This window comes from Curcuma longa, chromosome 8, assembly GCF_044706935.1.
Source record: "Curcuma longa cultivar G26 ecotype Majalengka, Jawa Barat chromosome 8, ITB_CL_G26_1.1, whole genome shotgun sequence".
NCBI lineage: Eukaryota > Viridiplantae > Streptophyta > Magnoliopsida > Zingiberales > Zingiberaceae > Curcuma > Curcuma longa.
This window is the reverse complement of record NC_133868.1, coordinates 7,531,120-7,546,322: the sequence shown is the minus strand read 5'-3', so window position 1 is coordinate 7,546,322 and position 15,203 is coordinate 7,531,120. Positions and strand designations below refer to the sequence as shown.

At 36.3% G+C, this 15,203-nt stretch overlaps 4 protein-coding genes across 4 annotated transcripts; 1 reads left to right on the top strand and 3 right to left on the bottom strand.

The window, feature by feature from the left end:
• Positions 1-2,620: 2,620 nt before the first annotated feature.
• Positions 2,621-9,522, bottom strand: LOC141833732 (ATP-dependent DNA helicase DDM1-like). Its single transcript, XM_074721227.1, has 15 exons — positions 9,451-9,522; positions 8,893-9,201; positions 8,717-8,815; positions 7,782-8,128; positions 7,535-7,721; positions 7,254-7,429; positions 5,489-5,558; positions 5,226-5,415; positions 4,958-5,062; positions 4,784-4,878; positions 4,574-4,693; positions 3,664-3,783; positions 3,476-3,574; positions 3,301-3,402; positions 2,621-2,978 (listed from the first exon to the last, which is right to left on the bottom strand). Exons 1-15 carry the CDS (start codon positions 9,520-9,522, stop codon positions 2,751-2,753), a joined length of 2,319 nt encoding a protein of 772 aa, XP_074577328.1. The 3' UTR covers positions 2,621-2,750.
• A 1,137-nt stretch (positions 9,523-10,659) lies between these two features.
• On the top strand, positions 10,660-11,532 carry LOC141833584 (mediator of RNA polymerase II transcription subunit 32). The gene is made up of 2 exons (XM_074721063.1): positions 10,660-11,155; positions 11,270-11,532. Exon 1 carries the CDS (start codon positions 10,712-10,714, stop codon positions 11,153-11,155), a length of 444 nt encoding a protein of 147 aa, XP_074577164.1. The 5' UTR covers positions 10,660-10,711; the 3' UTR covers positions 11,270-11,532.
• A 457-nt stretch (positions 11,533-11,989) lies between these two features.
• LOC141832827 (uncharacterized) lies at positions 11,990-12,618 on the bottom strand. The gene has a single exon (XM_074720201.1). It carries the CDS (start codon positions 12,607-12,609, stop codon positions 12,097-12,099), a length of 513 nt encoding a protein of 170 aa, XP_074576302.1. The 5' UTR covers positions 12,610-12,618; the 3' UTR covers positions 11,990-12,096.
• An 890-nt stretch (positions 12,619-13,508) lies between these two features.
• On the bottom strand, positions 13,509-14,173 carry LOC141832879 (ATP-dependent helicase hrq1-like). The gene is made up of 4 exons (XM_074720240.1): positions 14,056-14,173; positions 13,799-13,894; positions 13,657-13,719; positions 13,509-13,592 (listed from the first exon to the last, which is right to left on the bottom strand). The coding sequence occupies exons 1-4, from the start codon at positions 14,170-14,172 to the stop codon at positions 13,521-13,523; spliced, it is 348 nt and encodes a 115-aa protein (XP_074576341.1). The 5' UTR covers position 14,173; the 3' UTR covers positions 13,509-13,520.
• Positions 14,174-15,203: the final 1,030 nt, after the last annotated feature.

The window sequence follows — 15,203 nt, the reverse complement described above, 5'->3', positions numbered from 1 at the left end:
ATTGATGGATCGCCAAAGATTAATTAATTAGTTTACCTGTATGATTACATCTGAATGAAGCCTACGAGGAGGTAGCATCGCCTTCGTCTCTGCAGAGGGCAAGCGTTCAGTGGAACTGCACTCGACTGGTATCGGTCTTCCAATTGGCGGCTGAGAACATTAGATTCAGTAAGCAAAAGAATTCCATAACTAGATTATTAGATATAGTATTCATTATATCTAATTAATGATGTTTCAAGCATGCATAAAAATTAATTGATGTGATTAATTACCTGCAGCTTTGGTCGACATTTTTTTTCAAAGAAAGATATGTTTCTCTTCAGAACTGCCATCCCCTTTCGGAGTTTCTCTTCGCAATCGATTATCTTCCGGTATAACTCACTCAGCTTTTCCTGGGCCACTACTGGTTTTGCACTGGATCTCATAGACTGCAAAATATACATGTAAATCAATATCCACAATAATTAAGAATCGAAACATTACAAAACAAACACAGACAACTAATAATAAGAAGAAGAATAGTAATAAATAAATAAAGATAAAACTCACATTCAATGTTTGATAATAATTAGGCGAACACCACTGGCCAGGCCGGGAAGGTGGAAGCTGATTCTCGTTGTTTACCAGTATAATGAGATCATCATCACTATCGCTGTCGGAGTCTTCGCCGCTGTATCGCCTGCTAGAAGGCGGCACCAAAGAGTCGGCGGAGGCTGACAAATCGTGGATGACTGGCGCTCCATCGTCATGACCCAAAACATCATGCTCGCTCGACGTCTCCTCCGTAGTCGAGATGCCTCCGCGTGCATCGTCTTCTAGACTCACCGCCGCATGGACCGAAGGGATCTCGGGGGCCAGTGGCGGAGGATCTCCGCCATCTATCTCCTCGTGCGCCTCCTCGGCAGCGTGAACCGGCGAGGGTTTGGCGCCACGGAAAGCGCCAATAAACCCGGACAAGATCCAATCGTGATCGCCAGTGGGATGGCGGGCCGCCGGCGTTGGTTGGTCGACGCCTTGCAAGAGGTTGACGGAGTCGGAGATGATGTCCATCTTCCAAGCGAGAGGGAATCGGAAACGGAAACGGTTTAGTAAAAATGAGTCTTCATTTGGAGTGAGTTTGAGTTTGTATTTATAGTAAACATGGTGAAGTTAACTAATTAGTTTATTCCGTTAATTACGTTCCGCTAATTTAGGAGTTAATTAGTTTAATATTTATTTGAGATAGGAAAATTAAAAAATTATTACTCTTTTTTTTGTAATTCAAAGTAAATCCGGAATTGTTAAATACAATTAATGTATATAATAATATTTCAAAAATATCTAAAATTATATTTATTATATTTATCCATGAAAAAAAACAGTTTAAGGTGTCCTCGAAACTACTTAAATATTGAGAACCGAAATCAAAAGAAAAGAAATGGAAGCTGCTCAATTTCCAAAAAGGGTAGGAGAGCAGGAGAATAAAAAAATATTTCTTTAATTTTAACTTCCTTTAAGAAAATAAATAAAATTTTAAAGCTTATTTGTTAAAACAAATAAATTAAGAATAAAGTTAAATGAAAATGATGATGTTGAATATTTTAAGGTCAAATTCAAGCTCCACTAAAATGAGTGTTTTTTAATCCCAATCGAATCAAATGAAAATGACACAGAAGAATTAGAAAAAAAATCCCCGTTTTCAAGGAGAATAAAGTTAAAATATTTAGAAAGTTGGCGTCCGCCGTCAGATTGTGCACATCTTTAAAATTAAATCAGTGATAGTTAGAATAAATGTTTATTAGTTTTGTATCATAGTTAAGGAGATAAAAATATTAAGAGTTAATGAAACTATAAATAATAAATTATATATTTAATTTTAAAAATTATGAATTATTACAGATGAACCAATATAGTTTGATTGTGATAATCACACTAAACTATCTCTCCCAATAAAATTGTTAAATGTCAAAATAAAGCATAATATATTTAAAAATTATTTTAATAATTTTATTTAAATTATTAAAGAGATATTGTTGTGTAATCATATAATTCCTAATGATATTTTCATATTAAAAAAATTAATATTTACAAAGTTAATTGTATTTGTAATGAAAAGAATTAATATTTATAAATCTGATTGTATGTTATATTGTAAAGATAATGAAAATGTAAAAATTTATAAATTCTGTAATCAAATCTAAATACAAAAGTACCATAAAAAGTCAATTGTGATATAAAATATATACTCAATTATTTTATTTATCTTTTAACTTCTAGACTACAAAAATTTTATGCCTCAAAAAAATTATAAAGATTTTATACATCAACCATCATTACTCAACAAATGATTTGACATGCAACTTATGAAATAGAAAAAGGACTCTTGTATCATTCAAGAGGCGTTAAAAAATGATAGAACATTCGGCCACATCTAAAATCAGAATTGACGACAGCGCTAGTAGGCGCCAGTTTCCATGTTTCAAACTTTCCATTTTTCTGAAACATACAAGTCGGTCAGTAGAGTCTCGTAAGCACAGGATTAATGTGCACTACATAAATATTGATGGGTGTACTGTTGCACATGCCACTTTGATTGCCAAAATTGCAACCGCAAGAACACATCTCTATTAGAGAGCGATGCATAGCTAGTCATCCATTAGCATTTTCTTTTATCAAATGGAATTTCCCAAAGGAAAGGCTCAGAATTGGCTGAACAAAGTGTGAAGGTTGACAGCCAAACAAAAAAGATGTAGCCACGCTCCACGTGGCAATCAGCTCCCGAGTGCCGACAACACACCTTCACTTTTGGCAGTCATCACCACCTCCCAACCAGGTCCTCTGAGAGGAACAGGAGTAGCAGATGCCCCATTGGCATCCTTTGGATCTACCAGGTCGCTGCGATCCATGACTCTCAACAGATCATCGTCGCTGATGTGGGTTTGAACCAACTTATCTTCAGGATCTTCTTCATCTCGAAGCAGTGCCAGAAGTTCTGATTCCTAAACATATGATGGAACTAGATTAGTGCAAACAGACTAAACAGTCAGCTTTTAAGGTTCTTGTGTCATTAAGCAAAATAGTTTCTTAGTTTTGTAAATCTAGAAAGCAGTTAGCATTCTAAGCTTTTAGAATATTCTGCTGCAAGCAAACTCGATAGCTCCCTGTGTGATACTCGGGAATTTCATGAGTTGCAGGTCCAAGTAAAGTTCCAGCGCGGGCAAAGACAAGTAGTCACAATTACTCAACTGCATTGGGACATTCTAATACCCAAGTGGATCCACTGATCAAAGACTAGAACAATAATAATAGAATAAGCTATACCTCTAATGTATTAGGTTTGATCCTCTCTTGCTGAAATTGTCCTTTAGAAATAACTACATGCTCTAATTTCAACTTTCCAAAAGCCTTCTTGATAATCCGACCCTGAAAGCACAAAAATATAAGCTATCTTATGTAGGATATACAAGAGAAGGATGATGATTCATGCTTTTCCTACCTCTACAGAATGCGATGTTGCCAGCCTATACACATGCACGGGTCGTGTTTGTCCAATCCTATGACATCTATCCATAGCCTGCAGATCCATTTGAGGATTCTGGGTTCCATGCAAAGTCAGTTAACCAAAGTCAAGAATCAGCATTGCAGAAACTATAAGGGGCAAAAATTTGAGAATAAGCGAGTTACCCAATCACTATCGTATAAGATACAAGTATCAGCAGCAGTTAAGTTTATGCCCAATCCACCAGCTCGTGTGCTGAGAAGAAAAATACTCATATTGCTGTTCTCGTTATTGAAAGTCTCTATCTGTGATTGAAAAGACGAGAATAAGAATACAATCAAGGATCTATATGTAATAAACGCAATGGACAAAAACAGAATAATCATAGCACCATAATCAAAATTGTTAATAACACAAAACATAGCATATGAAAATACTCATCTCAAGAAATTACATTTAATGAATAATATACAACTTAAATATATGCCTGTTTATGTTTTGTCCTAACACTACATTAATTTACTTAATTTGCAACTGCCACTGTGAGGATAGAAAACTCAGAATGTTATCGATGTGGGACTATATATGTTGGGTCAACTGGTCAATATGGACTAATTTTACAATACTAACCAAAACCAAGAAGACCAAGTTATAAATCTAGAAGAAATATATACACAAGTTTTAGGGATTTGATTCGCTTAATAATAAGATAGGCTTGATGGTTTTGATAATGAGCCACATACAGGAAACTTTAATAGACATTGAAATAAAAAGTTTTAAAAAAGCTATAAACACCACGCTAATAGCATTTTAGAGGAAATCCTCAAATAGATATCATATTCTCTGTTCTTGTATCAATCTGTCCTTGAGCTAATTCAATTTGATAACAATTATTTCTAGCTCCTAAATGTGTCTGAAGCTATAAGAATAAAATAGATGCTGATGATCAAAGAAACCAAATAATTTTTCAAACTAAAAAATTGGACAGAACCTTTCCTAGAACAAAGATGATCAGAAAGAAAACTCCCATGTTAGGAATTTAAAGGAATATGTAAGATAACTAGAGATTATGTTATGTAACAGAATCACACTCACCATACTTCTCCTTTCATCCAGTTTAACACTGCCATCAATTCTGCAAACCTCAAGCCCTTTCTCACCTAAGTAATATTCAATGATGTCCAAAACTTTTGTCCACTGAGAAAAAATAAGAACCTAGAAGGACACCCATCTCCATTTAGTTAAAGAGGAGAAACTTGCAGGCAAGAAATTTCCCAGCAAGAAATGAAATGCAACCAAGCGTACTTTGTGCTTTCGAGCAAGTAGCAAAGCCAATAATCTGTCCAACAACTGGAATTTTCCACACTGTTCTAATATTTTCTCAATCGGTGGATAGAAATCTAATCAGCAAGGCAGGAAAAGATAATTACTCAATCAGCAATTGCCACAAATAAAACAACAAGAGTTTATAATACTTACAAGACCCATCAAATGAAGATTCCAAAAGATCTGGGTGGTTGCAATTCTTCCTTAGTTGAACAAGTAAATTGTTCAATTTTCCTTTCAGTCCAGACCTCAAAATCACTGTAGTGTACATTTGGACTTCAGAAGTAAGGAAACCAAACTAGAAGAGTGAAGCAAGGAATAAAAGACCATATCTCCATGGCCTCTACATGTATCTATTCAAGGCTTGCACTTTAGTTCCATTAAGTGAAACTAATGAACTTGATATATGAAATAAACTTACCATTCTCTGATTCCTTCTCCAAATAATCTTCAAGAGTTTTATTCACTAAGTGATCTTGGATTTGCTTTTGATGTTCAGTCATATTGGCATACAAGATTATCTCCTTCTTGCGGGGAAGCATCTGCTCTACATCTTCTTTCATTCTTCGCAAGAGGAAAGGGCGGAGTATGCTGTGGAGCTTAGTGATCACCTAAAGACATAAAGCTGATTAGAAGTAACTGCAGAAGATAAATAAAGAATATCTAAAGCAACTAACAATTTACCTGAACCTTCCTCTTTTCTTCAGTTTCTTCTGGCTGGCTCTCACTATTGCCCTTCCCAGAAAAATCAAACCTTCAATAGGATGACAGTTCGAAAATTTAGGAATAGTCAAAGCGATAGACAACTTTGTGGGGGAGATGTATGACACAAGACTTTAATTTTGTAACAAAATTTATCTGAGAATACACTAGCTATATGCCCAATAGAAGCTTAGGGACATCAAATTTTTGAAGAAAATTTGCTGCAGATGATGCAAGTGTGATAGAAAAATTCTAGATCTATACTCTTCTTGCACTAATTACTTTTAGTGCTTCAAGCATAGCAACATTACAAGTACAGCACCATTGAGTGCATGATTGATCATAATGAAATGCACAAAAAGAAAATTATGTACTTTGAACCGACCATGCAATTAATACTGTCTGCATGTAATAATTACAATCAAATGCCGGTGATATTTGTAATTATATTGTTTAGTTGCCTACAAATACAATTGCTATCTGCAACTATTGTTAAGTCATAAGTGACTATAAAAAAAACTGCATTCCAACAGTTTTAGGAACACTATAAAATTATTTCTAAGCATTAGATATTTGATGGTAGATATGTTTCCTACTATATTTATGTTTGAAATTATTTTTAATATATACCATCATGCTAGGATAATTACTTGCTTGAACATAAATAATTTTTTTTCATTATTTACAATTTACTAATTATTTTTACCTATGTAAAAATAAAGCAATAAGTGATGATATTTTTCCTTTTTTGTTTCATATAGTATTATAGTATTATATTAATGGGATAATAAATTATAAATGAGTATGCAGTTACATCATTAGAGCTATGGAAAACTTCAACACTTAAAAGTCGCATCTACCCTGCTCATACATGTCAGATAAAGACTCAGACATTGACACAGCCAATCAAATGACACTGCAATTAAAAAATTAGACACAAACGTATTTGACATTTGGATCCACACTGCTCAAGGGTAAACACTAAGTTCATAGGTTCTTATATAAATATTAGATGAACATATGCTTGAGCCAAAGTTATTAGTAGCTCACTCAAGTAAGAATATGTGAATTCCCTTTCTTAGCCCACAGCTTCCCAATGGAACTAAAGCAAGATAAGCAAGATATCACAAATTTTATCCATGATATTCTCGCTAAAACCAAAGGCCCAACTCATAGTTGACAATCATCTCTGATCTGAACATGTGAGAGCAAAAGTTGGTTATGTCATAACTCATGTAGTCTTCTTCAAACAACTAATGATGCTTAGGATTAGCACATTACTTGTAACAAACCACTTACATAAGAGAGCTAACTGAACTCGTTAACACATAATTGGCAAAACCAATAACATATAAGAATTGTACAAGTTGGGTTGGTATCAGCAAAGATCAATCCAATATTTCCCTAGAAATTGGATATCTTATAAAGATCAGAGAAGTTTTAAAAATCTAAGGATTTGAATAAATTAGCTGGAAATTAATAAGACTTTACTAGAAATTGAAAGAAACATAAGAAAATGAAATAGAATAAAATGCCTTGACCTGTAGAAAACACCTAGCAGAAAACTGCTAATAATCTATAGCTCTTTGTTAATCTATCCATATGAATTATTTAACAAATTCATTATGCAATAAAATAAATAAATTGTGGTCCAAATCAAGCCATATTTATACCAACTTGGTGTGCATACTATAGTGCACTGTCAATCCATTGTTTAGCAATAACACATTTAAAAGTGCATTCTTACCATGACTCAAACTCCTCGTGGGATGAAAAAATATCAGGTAGGATGAAGTTTAATAATGACCACAGTTCAGCCAAATTATTCTGCAGAGGTGTCCCTGTCAGAAGAAGCTTATTTTCCATTGGCAAGCGCCTTAATTCCCGCAACAAGATGCACTTAGTGTTCTTTAACCGATGTCCCTGTAAAAAAAAATAAAGAAAGAAAGAAGGCATTGAATTATTAAGTTCAGAAGAACATAAATAAATCAATTTATTAAAGAGAATGAACTTTTATTCTCAATTCACCTCGTCCACAACAACATATTTCCATTTATATTGAGCTAAAATCTTTGCATCAGTTAGTGCAACCCCATATGAAGTAATTATCAGAGGGAACTTGGGGTCAATAACTTTGGGCATGTGTTTTCTTCTTATATCCATCCTTTCTTTCTTTGATCCATGATATATGATAGCAGTCATGGAAGGAACAAACCTGACATGCAACTTTAGCTGAGAGACAGAAATATTATAGAGAGAAGAAAAGTAGTCTTACCTAGAGACCTCATTCACCCAATTTGAGAGAGTAGAAAGAGGAGCGATAACCATATATGGTCCATCCAAACCTTTTCCTTTGAGGTGAGAAAGAAACCCAATGGTCTGAATTGTTTTACCAAGACCCATTTGATCAGCCAGTATTCCATTTAGACCATTTTGCCACAATGAGATTAGCCACTTCACGCCCTTAATTTGATAATGCTTCAGTTTTCCCCCAGTCATCAGGGGAACAAGCTCAGCTTGCTCTTTCTCAGCCTTCTGCTCGTCGGTGAGGCTGGTATCTTCAGGAGTAACAGTTTCCTGGGATCTTGTTAGCATAGCTCGAACTGCAGTTTTGGCTTTTCTCTGACAATCAGCATAAACAAAATAGAATATAACTTAGAAAATATATTAAACAGCAATGAATCCCATAGACAAACAGCATGAAACATGAAGATCAATAGAAAAAGTGTCTTCTTTCCCAAAAAGAAAGAAAGCATGTGCGAAAGTAGTGGTATATTAATTTATCATTCTCGATAAAAGCTGGTTCCACAAACTAGGATGATGTTTTCTGTGCTTTCATTATTACCTCCATGAATAAAATCTATTTATGCAGATGAAGAGGCTTAGAGACTACATGTTTAGAAAGTGTATGGAATATCCAGCAAAAGTTTGCTAACTAAATTAGACAAACCAAAAGGCATGGATGTGCTAAAAGCGTAACTATGGAAAACTAAAACATAATGCTAGGAAGTACATAAAAAGTAAGGCATGAAAATGAACAGATGAAATCAGACCAACAAGATTGAAAGTACAAAAGTTTTGTCAAAATGTCATATAGTTTATGAAAGCCCGTCATCAGAGGATCTTGAGCTAGAAAGATTCACTCTAAATATTTAAATGTGTATCAATTAAAAGAAAAAATGGTATAGAACATATGTAAATTTAGCTCACATTATTGTAATTAGTGGTTGCCTTCCTCTTTCGCGCACGGTTCCCTTTCTTCCCTTTGGCATCATTTTCTACTTCAGGAGTGTTCTCGGAATTATTCTGCTAATCAAGACAACAAGTTGAAAAATCAGTGGGCAATTGGAAGTAAACATCAACACAAATCGCAAGGTAGGCATTACAAATGTGATGGCATCCATCTTCTCGAGGAGAAACTGTGAGTAAAGCTGAGTCTGTGTTAGCAGCTCATCCAACTTGCTAAAACGCAGCTCGGAGCCCCAAGCATTCTCTGCCACTTCCTGCTCAATGTTTTCTTCCTTCACCCGAGTATGTAGCAAATTCTCCTCCTCCTTTTCCATGGTTTCTGTAATAAGAAAAGTATCCCCATTCTTTGCCTCAAGCTCGAGCGGCAGACAAGTATGATCTTCAACATTGATCTGGGGATTTTCATTCTCACTAACAGCTAGCTCAGTTTTAACGTTACAAATCACCTGCCACAGGCGAAATAAATTTGAAATAATTAAATAAAAAATCACAGGAAATTAGAAAGTTCTAAAATGTGCCGAAAAGATCTTCGTTACAACGATAGAACAAACTAGTAGACAAACCACAAAAACCACCAGAAACCCTAACACTCGTAGAGATGGGACACGTAAATGAACAGGAAAAAAAACAAAGAACCGTATCTTCACTAAAAAAAAATGGATGCGTGAGAGAAAGGAAAAAAAAAAAAAACAGACCTCCTCTTCCAATACAGATTTTGGAGAATCGGCGGTCTCCTCCTTGATCCTATTTTCCATCTCCCCCTCCATTCCGTTCTTCCTAAGATATTATCTACTCCAAAATGAACTTTAAAGTCATTAAGTGGACTCATAGAATTCACAAAAATGAAGAACAAATCCAATGGTAACGATCATACAAATCAAATAACAACTCCGAGAACCCAGGAAAAGTGAGCCGCAATCGTTGTCGCGTTCGTTCCCCTGATCGATGCTCGAAACGGAACTGGAATCAAACAGGGACGAGTCGTCGAGAGTGTGGGAGAGAGGTAGGGAAAAGAGAGGGCGCTCCTTCTCAACTGGCGGTGCGATTGCGAGAGTAGGGCAAGCTTCAGAGAGGCGTGGTTTCGGCGGGAAAACGACCAAGTGCGAGGGCAACCAGGTCGGGCTCCACAAAAACACAAAACTGGCGTATTTACGAGAATGCCCTCGTCGTCAGAAGAACACCATGGGCCGGTTCCTATAAAATCGCTCATTTATTAATAAGGGTGAAATTTTCATTTTCAGAAGGCTATCTCTTAAAAATTCTCCATTCTAAATTTTTCTCCACAAAGAAAAGGTTATTTTTGGCCCTCCAATTTATATTTTTTTAAAACTTTTTTGTATAAAATAAATTTTAATTAAAATTCAATTAAGTATTTGAAAAACAATAACAATAATATCTTATTTGCCATCCTTAATATTTATACACTCAATTAAAATTTAATTAAGAGATAATGAGAAGAGATCTCTATTTAATATGGTAATCCAAAAGTCAATGGGAATATTATCATCCAGTCAAAAGGTTACTCATATAACATCATATCATTTATAACAATTAGATATTTATAATCATGCACAAGATATAACACTTAAGTTACTAGTAACATTTTAAAAGCATTATTTGCAAGTATATCTTTCAATATTAAAATTTAATTGAGTATGAAATATCATCATATATAATTTTAAAGTTAAAGTTCGTTTTTGATAATAACTTTTGGGTTTTTGGATTGTGATTATAAGATGTGTGATTATTCTCTGTCCACGTGTGTTTGGCGTGTGAGACATGATTAAATCCTGGATTCCGACGTGGCCGAAAGCCGTAACATCCAGCTGTCGTGATATAGCGATGATATTTTCCGCCAGCTATTAAATGCTTTGAGATCCGTGTGTTGGCTGCCCGATCTTCTTCTCTCTTCTGCGCCGCCCCCCACGGTGAGTTTTGACCCATCCTCCGAAGCCGATGGAGAGAACCGTGGAGGAGCTCAGCGCCGCCTACGACGAGTTCGTCGCAGCCGCTGCCTCCGTGTTGGAGGCGAAGGACCAGTCCTCCGGCCAGAAAACCCCAGCTACCGACGCCGCCCTCGAGGCCTTCAAACAGCGGTGGGAGCTATTCCGCGTCGCCTGTGACCAGGCGGAGGAGTTCGTCGAGTCGATGAAGCAGCGGATCGGCTCCGAGTGCCTCGTAGACGAGGCCACGGGAGCTGCTCCTTCCAAGCCTGGGAGCCTCGGCGCCGCCCCTGGGATCCCGCCGATTAGCGCCGTCCGGCTCGAGCAGATGAGCAAGGCTGTCCGATGGCTCGTTATTGAGCTCCAGCATGGCTCGGGAGCCGCCGCCTCGGCCGCAGCACATCCCCATGCCTCCGCCCCATTTGATGCCAGGTTTTCTGAGGACGCCGGACAATAGGTGTGTGTGTGTGCGGGTGCGATCCCTTGTCATCTATTTTATGGAACTGTAGTTGGTTGCGCCGCCCCTGTGGATCTAAAGTGGAATTTGTTTTCCGTTTCCTCTTTGCAACAGGTTGTGCAAGTCAAGGCACTCCACTTCTTTTCACTAGCAACTGTATTCAGGAATGAATTTGACTATCTTGGCTCAAGTATAGGATTCAACCTTTAAACCTTGACAACATGCTCTCTGCTTAAATAGAGAATAGTAGAATCTAGAATCTGTTGTATCGAACAATATTAGATTGTAACCATGAATTCTATTTCGTAGCACCTTGGTGGTTTTAAGCCTGAACTCCTATATTGAAATGTGAACTATCAAATATTGAATTTCATCCATTCTATGTTTCTTCCTGAAGTGTACCTATTTGGTGAAAAACAAAATCTTAGTTTTGCAGCATGCTAATTTGATCCTCTTCTGTTCTTTGCTTTAGCTGTTCTTAGAAAACCATAATCTAACATCTCTGACGTGTATTTGGTTATCAGAGTCTTCTGCAATTAGGTTATCCAGTCTTGAAAATATTTTTATTCTGACTTAGGAACATGAATAATCTGCCGTAATTACCTCAAACTAGTGATCATTCAGTTAGCTCGTCAATTTTTAGAATTGGATCTAATGGAGTTGGGACAATGGACATACTCACACTCACTCTATGGCAGTTTGACTTCTTTGGTCGGCTAGTCTCCTCTTTTATGGAAAATTATAGGACCTTTAGATTGAGAAAATTATAGAGCTAGCATTAGATTGAGAAACATTTTCAGGAGGAGTATGGTACCCACTCTGGCCACAGCCTGACCAAAGCTATCATCTTTTTCTCATTCAAAATCTATTTAGCTCTGAAAAAGAGAACAAAACAGAAAAGTATTAAACATGTTTTCCGCTTTCATAGCCTTGAATTCTTCTTATCTAATGAGAACCTCCATCCTCCTCTGTCTCTTCACTTTCTCTATAAACGCCTCAATCATTTCCTGCAGCTCATCTCTCTGCTGGTCCTCCTCCGCTTCTCCCTCCTCGTCACTAATCTTAAATCTCATGCTTTCGTCCTCCTCTCCATCATCATCACAGGGTGACCCAGCGTCATCGGCTTCTGGTTTTTTCAACGGAACCCCCTGCTCTGGTTCAGTTCGATCTGTGGAGCATTCTGCTGCAGTCCTTGCAGCAGCATTCTCTTCGACAAGACTTGGTTCAGTTTCGACAACTTCCATCTTGCTGTACTTGGGACTTGCATCGATCTTTACTGTTTCATCATCTTCCACGATGCTGTGTGTTGTGACGAAGAGCAAGATCACGTTGCAGAAGAGGAACAAGGCCTTCCTGTCGATGGAAGGGAAGTAGATGTGGCAGGAGAGGAGAAGGAAGAGGATGGAAACAGGGAGGAGGATTTTCTTGCAGAGCTCCTGCCTCACCGACTCCATGACGTTGTCTCAGTCAGTCAGTCTCAGTCTCGGGTCTCTTTCGGAGAAGAGTGGGATGAGCTGTCAATTTATAGGATTTGTGGGTCAAGTCAACTGGTGTGCGTCGGAAGGAAATGAAATGGAGAAGCTGAGAAGTTTCATTCACAGACATGGAGTCGGAGTTGACCTCGAGTCCGCCGCGGTGCACCTGGCCTGGAGTTGGAATTGATCAAAGACTGACTGCCATGTTCCGAGTCTTGTTGGGGAAGCTTGTGGGATCCTTAGAAAGTTGGTGGATCAAGAAGACAGCTAGCTTTTCCATCCGTCTGTTGCTTACGCTAAAGTGAATAACTTAATCACTAGAAATTTCATTGCAACCTAAAAAGAGAGATCTTTCTACCATATTTTTCCAAGGGCACTTTTGAACTTTAGAAAGCTTTTGTGAAATATTTTCCAACAATGTAAAAAAAGAAAAAGGCAACATAGCATAAAGAATTTTAATCCCATATCTAAAATTTTGAGAAAAAATAAAACATTTAAATATAAACTACTCTCAAACAAAATTATACGATATAAAAAAAAAAAATAAAGTCAATAAAAATAAAGTTTACAGTAAAATTAGCACCATGTGTCACTGTCGTGCCCGCATCAGACTCCCATTTTATTTCATGGCTGAAACAATTGTCGATAAGTAAGATATACAAGTGCAGAACACTAGAGTCTCGACTCAAGTAACACAGGCGAAGAAGCATCTTGAAGCTTTTGCACATCCTAAAGATGAGGCCTGAGAAGTCCATGACAAGATCAACCGATTCTTGTGATTTTACATGGCCTTTCAAACAGTTGATGCATTATTTGAAGCGCTGCATCATGCAAATTCCTGCTACTCTTGCACTCATCATGCATTGCAAACAAGAGTAGTGGAGACTGAACTACACTGCAGTGAAGTTGTTAGAAGAATCTTCTCTGCCTTCAAAGTAAGACATTTCAGCTTCAATGACACTCTGCATATTAACATCATTTAATCCATCTGCACGACAAATTTAAGTGTAATCTCAAAGCAGGTACCTTAAGAATCAAAATTGCAGCATCCTTGTGTAGAACTTCATTGTATTCACTACAGGAAAGTGCCTGAAACATTTCGTCTTGACAAATAAATCATCTTTTGATATGACAGGAGACTTAATTAATGCACAAATACTGTGCTTACCTGAATACAATTCGGACAACCAGAACTAGACAGGCAATTGCAAGTTGAGATTAGTTCCAATGCTGCTGTAAGGAGTTCCCTAAAAAGCAACTGAACCTGAAAGGGAGGGATTGCATGAATTTATGATTTTCTATAAAGTATATGAGATTGCCACTTCTATAAACCTGAAAGGAGAGATCTTGAATGCAGAGAGAAACAAGCAGCATTTAAGTCTGCACAGGCAATCACAGTTGAAGTTACAAAATTAGAGACACTACCTTTTTTGTGATACCAATACCACCAGGATGTCGATCATACAGTAACAATCTTTCAGCAAAAGCTCGCTTTTCATGAGGGTTAACACATTCTGTAGCCAAGTCAGTTGCATTGCACATGATATACCTAGATGATAGATTGACAATCATTTAATTCATTACGCTTGAGATTCATGGATAAAGAGTACAAATGGATAAAGAGCTACATATATGTATAACAAGAAAACGTAACTTAGAATAAGTTGCATGGATTATGAGTAAAAATGGATTCTCTTTTGATTGAACAAGAAAAAAAAATTGAATACGAGCAATTTGCGTGAAAATTTACAAGCATATAACACTTAATTAGTCTTTTCTTGAATAGTACGAACAAAAAAAACATACGTATAAGACATTCAATGTTTGAACCTGCTGACTCGTGCAATAACTGATCCAAATATATATATTCCCAATAATTCCTTGTACCTCTGATATAGCTCAACATACAATTTGCATAGGTAACGAATCCCACAATTGACGTTATGGATTTTGTTTCAACATATTATGCTACAACATTTTAAATTTTTTGTATTTAAATTTTTTAAATATAGCAATTAATTTTTATTTTTTATTTAATAATTAATCATCTTGAATTTTAGGTTATCTGTTCTTTCAAACAAATAATTAACTACAATAATATACAGCTTCAAATAGAAAAGAAAAAATCGAGCACATTAAGTTACAGAAACAACATAATATATATGCAGGTAAATTCTGTGTACAGCAGCAATCACTTTGCGGGATGATCGATCACCGGAGCTGTTAAAAATAGAAATACTTATCATTTTTTGAATATAGCATGTTAAATTTTTATTTTTTTATTTTTTGTATAAATATCCAACCTTTTAAATTGATTAATTTTGAGGATGATTGACTGAATAAATTAAAAAGTGAAGATGACACCAATCTAATCTTTGCTCTGATTTATCGATGATGAACATAACCATCTCACCATTATCCAGAAGCAAATAGATTGTGCACGTATCATAATTTTTAAATTAAAATTTTCCCTCAGATCCTTTTCTTTCAAAGTGCTATTAGGAAAATCTATGGCAGATTATTTATCATAGGAAGCATGCCCTAAAGAAATACTATTTTACAATCTTTTAATT